Here is a 7832-nt window from a genome sequence, read left to right on the forward strand (position 1 = left end):
TCTTTAGCATGTGGGGTGGACATGTTCTATTACTAAACTAACTGGCTCTTACACACACACCCAGTATATACACGGTTGAGTCACATTATTATTACCACCTCCTACATTTGACGTTGGCAGCGTGTAGCCCATGAAGTACGTCACGTGTCGTGCGCTGGCTTGGGTGGTATATAAGGTGTGCGATAGGCAGTCTGCACACATATCAATCGTTGCTGTCATGGGTAAAAGGGACTTGCAAAAGGGGATGGTTATCAGCTTTCGAGCCAAGGGTGGCAGTATATATGAAACAGCGCAGTTTGTGAACTGTCCGCGTGCTGCTGTGGTGAAGGTGTATCGTGACTGGACAAATGGCACCATTGCAAATAACCGACGTGGAAACTGCGGAGCACCGCGTGCCATTGATGTGAGAAGTGAACATCGGCCATGAAGATGCGCAAGGGCCGACCGACACTCTACAGTGGAGCAGCTCACCGTCAAAACAAACCTGGGGGCTACCAGACGTGTGTCTAAAACGACAGTTCGGCCCGTCTAGCTGCTGTCTGTGCTGCACACGGCTGTTACTATTAACTGGTGTCACTCACCCGTGTACTGTCTGTGTATGCACAACCATATATGTTTCTACACAATAACCTGCATTTCATTTAATTATTTAGAACATGTTTTAGGGAAACTAGCTGACACTGTTTAGTGTATACAAACACCATGTACACATAACACTGGTAAAACACTGTATGTAGATAATATACATACACCAACATTTACATTACAGCATGATAGAGTCTGGTGACAGGAAATGTTTCACCTTCACACAGGAGCAATGCTCTACTCACACACCTGTATTACAGCAGGAATATGCACTTGTGCTATATAGAGATAGATAGATAGATAGATAGATAGATAGATAGATAGATAGATAGATAGATAGATAGATAGATAGAGGGGGGGGGCCGCACTGAATTCCTGTGACCACTCCAACCCCCACGTGATGACGTCACCGCAGCACTTACCCCCAAAGAGGTGCGGGGAGAGGTGAGAGGGCAGCGATCCGATCAGTAGCCGGGAGCCTCCTCCAGCGGGTGCCCGCTCCCTGCCTCCCTCCTCCGGTGTGCTGCTGCCGGAGTCCCTGGCTGCTCCCGGTATGCTGAGACCGGCCTGACTATGCTGGGCCTGGCTGCGGATCCCCCCTACAGACCGGCTCCGGGAGCCCAAAGCTGGCGGTGTGTGCTCCGCTGCCCCAGCGCCACCTCCAGCCGCCGCCGGGTGCCCACCGTGGATGTACGGGTACCTGGCCAAGGGGGAGGAGGAGGAGGCAGTCACCACCCCAGGGCCCCTGATGGGCCCCCGGCCCGTGTGAGAAGGGATGTCCGAGCCTGAGTACGCCCGTGTCCGACCGTCCGAGGCCGGGCTGCTGCTTTGCCGTCCGCCCATTCCCAGCAGACACCCGTCCGGGTCACCTTGCATCCACCGGGTGCTGTGGCGTCAGTCTGCAGCGTGTCTGTGGCCGGCACCTACAGGTCAGCGCGCAGGTACATGGTGTGCGCACGGTGCTGGCGGATCCCTGCTGTCAGTGTGCCCGGTGCCGCCTCCTGGGTTACCTGTAGTAGCAGCGGCGGCGGGCGTGTGTGCCCGGCTGCATGGCGCACTGGGTATGCATGGCACAGAGGGGGCACAACAGCCGGCCGGGGTACGCAGCTCTCCCTCACACGGTCACACAGCGGGCGGCAGGCAGCGGGGCACTCAGCGACTTTCCGCCACAGCCCGGGCATGCTGCAGGAGAGGAGCCGGGGTACATGGCGGCGGTGCCCGCATCCGATGTGACATGTGCTGCTGCTGCCCCCGTCACACCACGCTGCCTCTTCTGCTGCTGTCAGATGTGGCCAGGCTGCTGCTGTAATTGTACTCAGTCCCACTCTCTCCTGTCACACACACTGCTGCTGCTGCTGGTGGTCTCCTCCCTCCTGTCACACACCGAAGTCCGGACCCGGCTCTCCTCCCTCCCCAGTGGCTGCTCTCTAGGCGCCGCCTCGTTCTCTCGCCCTCCCGGTGTACCTTGTTACTCCCTCTCCTCTGTCTCCTTCACTCACTCTCGCTGGCTTCCCCATTCATCCTTCCAGCCGCCCCCTCCCTCCGCGGCAGCTGCCTCGCCATACATGCCAATGAGAAGCAGCACAGCCCCGGCTGCTAGTTCCCACAGTGAGACACTGCCGCCTCTGCTGCTCTCTCCTCTGCCCTTTGTGCTCTATTGTGTCTGTGACTATTCGCATCACCATGTTGATTCAGAGTTCTGTCATATATATCTATATGCTGTCAGTTATTCAGTTGTCTAGTCAGTCTCTCCTGCCCCCCCCCCCCGACCCCCCTTACTGTATCATTGCCTGATCATTAATTTACATCCCTCTTTACTGCCATCTGCTTATCATAAAATCCTCCAACTCCTTTGTTTTCATTACTGACAGTCTACTCCAGGCTATTTTGTGACCTAAGTGTACATCTTTCTCACTTAGGGGTCTATTTACTAAGCCTTGGATGGAGATAAAGTGGACGGTGATAAAGTACCAGCTCAGCTCCTGTCATTTTTCAAACACAGCCTGTGGCATGGTGGTTAGATGCCAATTGGCTGGTACTTTATCTCCGTCAACTTTGTCTCCATCCAAGGCTCAGTAAATAGACCCCTGGGGCTTATTTATTAAAGTATATTTGAGGCCTGTTCCGCAAGTATGAAGTATTGCCAATATGCAACAATGAGGAACTGCAGCAGATATGTCCAATATGTGCAGCTGTCCTTCCATTTCAGGCAGCATAGATTGCTATGGGGCTGCTGTTCTGCAGAATTTACCAAGCCCTGGCTGCTGATGCCATCTTCGGATGGTGTCAGCCTATGGGCTGCCTTTCACAGGTATTCTTTTGGTGGTCTTGGCTTGCACGTGTACAGCTGTGGGGGCAGGGCCGGTGCAAGGTTTTCCGGCACCCTAGGCAAAACTGAAACCTAACCCCCCCATATTTACATTACATCACAGTAGTGCCTCTTATTGATGTTTCATCACACAGTAGTGTCCCATGTTTACGTTACACTACAGTAGAGCCCATTTACATTAAACCACACAGTAGAACACATCCATGTTATGCCACACAGTAGTACTGCCTGCAGTGTGCTTTGATGGCTCCCAGGGTACACATTATACATAACAATGAAACGATATTATATATGTATTATATAAACATATATATACGAATCCAATCTTTTTATAATATAATATATTCTTTTCATGAAACCCAGTGAGTGCCTATTATGTTTCCTTCTTTAATTATAGTTGCAAATGCTAGTCACTCCCCTTCGTGTATATATATTTATTGATTCTGTGCCCCATATCCCCTTTCCTGTTTATAAATAAATATAAAGAAAAATACGGGCAGTGCGCCGTAGGCACGCAAACATTTTAGGGGTGTGGTTTTATGGGGAAGGGGGTGTGGCCACAAAATAATACCAATTCATACTACGGTGCACAGTAGTTTCCATTATTCAAATTACGGTGCACAGTAGCACCACTACACCAGGTAGAGCCCCTTTTACACATTACGGCAGACAGTCCCCCTTTTTACACATTACGGCAGACAGCGTCCCCCTTTTTACACATTACAGCAGACCGCGTCCCCCTTTTTACACATTACAGCAGACAGCGTCCCCCTTTTTACATATGGCAGACAGCGTCCCTCTTTTTACACATTACGGCAGACAGCGTCCCCTTTTTACACATTACGGCAGACAGCATCCCCCTTTTTACATATTATGGCAGACAGCGTCCCCCTTTTTACACATTATGGCAGACAGCGTCCCCCTTTTAACACATTACGGCAGATAGCGTCCCCCTTTTTACACATTATGGCAGACATCGTCCCCCTTTTTACACATTATGGCAGACGGCATCCCCCTTTTTACACATTACGGCAAACAGTGTCGATAGAGAGATAGAGAGAGAGACACACACACAGATAGACAGATACTTACCATCTCTCCCCGCTGGCTCAGGCAGTCAGGTTCCTCGGTGCTGGCAGATCCCGGGCAGGGGAGAAGGAGGAGGAGGGAGGGGGACTGTAGCCGCAGCAGCACAGTGTAATTGGTGGTGGCACCGCTGCAGCAGTCCCTCTGCTTCCGCATTGGCTGCCCACCGCCGATGTGAATGCTGGGATGAGGGAAGTGCATCCCAGCATTCATAGCAGCGCCGGCCTGCCAATGCGGAAGTAGAAGAACTGCTGCTGCGGTGCCGCTACCAATTACATAGCGCTGCTGCGGCTCCAGTCCCCCTCCCTCCTCCTCCTCCTCTGGGTCCTCCCCTGACGCTGCTCCTCCTCTCCTCCGGCGGCGCACACAGCACAGGCGGCTTGTAATGAGTCAATTTGACTCATTACAAGCCGCTGACATATTTGCTGGCTGTGCGCCCTCAGGGCTCCTGCGTTGTGTGCCAGGCACACCTGGCACACACGTAGTTACGGCTCTGGTTTGTACCACCTCCCCTCTTCCTGTCAATTTCAGTTTCTTTATCTATACTCTCCTCTCCAGCCTCCTCTGCACTTCTGCCTGCCTTGCACTGTTGGGCTGAGGTAAAGTGTTACTGGCTTGTGGGAGTCGAAAACTACTTGGTGGACACGCTGACACAAGACTCTGCTGCTGCTAACAGTCAGGGTGGTGACATAAGGAAGGGGGTAATCTAGGTGAAGTGCTGACAATGGGTCGCACTGTGTCACATCAACAAGAATTGTACCCTCTAATACAGGTCACTAAGTGGTGTGTGAGAAGTACCAGCAGTGTCCCTGCTTACTTGTGTTGATCCTCCTCTGGAATGGACACCAGAATCCCATTAGGGCTCCCTCTGGATGCTGACTCTGCAGTGCTCTCTCCTCCAGGCTCTCCCCGTTTGCAGCTGCTTGCTCTTTCCCTTATATGGGCGGGCTGAGGTCACTGCAAAGCCCTGTTCTCTGCGGAGCTTTCTCTCCATCCCCTGTCAGGGATTCCCTCACTGAAGCTGCCCACCATACACTCCTTATATGGGCAGGAGTGCCATAGGTCATCTCTGCTCCCGATGCTCTCTCTTTCTCTCACAGTGGAAATCCCCGCTGTCACTGCAGTGCCACTGATACAAAGGCTGCCAGAGCACTCCGGGGCTGACACACAGGACTTCAGCCTCTGCTGTCTGCCTCAGATGAACGGAGCCGATCAGCGCTCCTCACAGATCCTCCGGTCACAGCACGCCCCAGAGACTCCCCTTCCTCCAGGCACACTGCATTTTAACCCCTCGCCTCAGGAGTCCCCGGACGTTTCCCACGCTGACTCTCTCCCCAGTGGCTGTACAACCAGGTAGGAAGAAGGCTGGCCGTACTCCCCTTTTACACCCCCTGTTGCAGTCAGGAAGGAGGAGGGAGGGAGGATAAGACTGCGGGCTGCGATTCAGCAGGAGCATGCCGCCCCCTAGTGGCTGCCGCCCATAGGCAGCTGCCTGAAGCTGCCTAATGGTAGCGCCGGCCCTGCCCCCGAAGGATTTTATAAATATCCAAATGGCCCTCGGTAGAAAAAAGGTTCCCCACCCCTGCCCTACACTACATTACTGACCCCTCTATACCCTACACTACATGACAGACTCCTCTATACACTTCACTACATCATCGACCCCTCTACACCCCACACTACATGACAGACTTCTCTATACCCTACACTACACTACATCACTGACCCTCTATACCCCACACTACATCACTAAACCCTTTATACCCTAAATTACTGCACTCTATAACCTTCACTACATTACTGACCCCTGCATACCTTCGACACTATACTACATTACATCACTGACCCCTCTATACCTTAACCTACCCTACATTACATTATTGACCCCTCTGTACCCTACATTACATTACGGACCCCTTTATACCTAATATTGCATCACGGACACCTCCATATACTACATTACATCAATGACTCCTCTATACCCTACACTTTATTATGGATCCCTTTATACCTTACATTGCATCACGGACCCCTCTTTACACTACACTACATTACGGACACTTTTATACCTTACATTACATCATGGACCCCTCTACATACTACACTACATCAATGACTCCTCTGTACCCTACACTACTGAACTCTCTATCACCTATACTATGTCACTGACCCCTCTGTACCCTACATTACATTACTAACCCAGATATAAAATGTTGGAATAAATGTATGCACCACAAGCTGCCAAACTAGGACACCACTGGTAAAAAATGTGTCACCACACATTAAATTGTACACAATACCAAAAAATACCAATGGGTCCCTTGGTGACTATGCAAAGTTCACAGAAAATCATGTGTCTATCAGATTATATCCAAAAGAGAAAAGAAAGAAGAAAAGCACAATAGTGTAATATTGTCATGTGTAAACTGTTGTTTCTCTATCGTCCTAAGTGGATGCTGGGGTTCCTGAAAGGACCATGGGGAATAGCGGCTCCGCAGGAGACAGGGCACAAAAAAGTAAAGCTTTACTAGGTCAGGTGGTGTGCACTGGCTCCTCCCCCTATGACCCTCCTCCAGACTCCAGTTAGATTTTGTGCCCGAACGAGAAGGGTGCAATCTAGGTGGCTCTCCTAAAGAGCTGCTTAGAGAAAGTTTAGTTTAGGTTTTTTTTTCTTTACAGTGAGTCCTGCTGGCAACAGGATCACTGCAACGTGGGACTTAGGGGGAAAGTAGTAAACTCACCTGCATGCAGAGTGGATTTGCTGCTTGGCTACTGGACACCATTAGCTCCAGAGGGATCGAACACAGGCCCAGCCGTGGAGTCCGGTCCCGGAGCCGCGCCGCCGACCCCCTTGCAGATGCTGAAGCGTGAAGAGGTCCGGAAACCGGCGGCTGAAGACTCCTCAGTCTTCATAAGGTAGCGCACAGCACTGCAGCTGTGCGCCATTTTCCTCTCAGCACACTTCACTGGGCAGTCACTGAGGGTGCAGAGCGCTGGGGGGGGGCGCTCTGAGAGGCAAATATAAACCTTATACAAGGCTAAAAATACCTCACATATAGCCCATAGGGGCTATATGGAGATATTTAACCCCTGCCTGACTGGAAAAATAGCGGGAGAAGAACCCGCCGAAAAAGGGGCGGGGCCTATCTCCTCAGCACACGGCGCCATTTTCTGTCACAGCTCCGCTGGTCAGAACGGCTCCCAGGTCTCTCCCCTGCACTGCACTACAGAAACAGGGTAAAACAGAGAGGGGGGGCACATTAATGGCTATATATATATATATTAAAGCAGCTATAAGGGAGCACTTAATATAAGGATATCCCTTGTATATATAGCGCTTTGTGGTGTGTGCTGGCAGACTCTCCCTCTGTCTCCCCAAAAGGGCTAGTGGGTCCTGTCTTCATTAGAGCATTCCCTGTGAGTTTGCGGTGTGTGTCGGTACGTGGTGTCGACATGTATGAGGACGATATTGGTGTGGAGGCGGAGCAATTGCCAAATATGCAGATGTCACCCCCCAGGGGGTCGACACCAGAATGGATGCCTTTATTTGTGGAATTACGTGATGGTTTATCTTCCCTTAAACAGTCAGTTGAGGACATGAGGCGGCCGGACAATCAATTAATGCCTGTCCAGGCGCCTCAAACACCGTCAGGGGCTGTAAAACGCCCTTTGCCTCAGTCGGTCGACACAGACCCAGACACGGGCACTGATTCCAGTGACGACGGTAGAAATTCAAACGTATTTTCCAGTAGGGCCACACGTTATATGATTTTGGCAATGAAGGAGACGTTACATTTAGCTGATACTACAGATACCGTAAAACAGGGTATTA

General features: G+C 51.4%; 1 protein-coding gene across 1 annotated transcript in view; it reads right to left on the bottom strand.

Moving 5' to 3' along the window:
* ZNRF2 (zinc and ring finger 2) overlaps nt 1-2034 on the bottom strand; it is a 244950-nt gene extending 242916 nt beyond the window's left edge. The window contains exon 1 of the mRNA XM_063922340.1: nt 1008-2034. Coding sequence (XP_063778410.1) covers nt 1008-1461 — 454 coding nt within the window. The 5' untranslated portion in view covers nt 1462-2034. The remainder of the gene's footprint in view (nt 1-1007) is intronic.
* Between the last annotated feature and the right edge of the window lie 5798 nt (nt 2035-7832).

Source organism: Pseudophryne corroboree, chromosome 5, assembly GCF_028390025.1.
Source record: "Pseudophryne corroboree isolate aPseCor3 chromosome 5, aPseCor3.hap2, whole genome shotgun sequence".
Taxonomy (NCBI): domain Eukaryota; kingdom Metazoa; phylum Chordata; class Amphibia; order Anura; family Myobatrachidae; genus Pseudophryne; species Pseudophryne corroboree.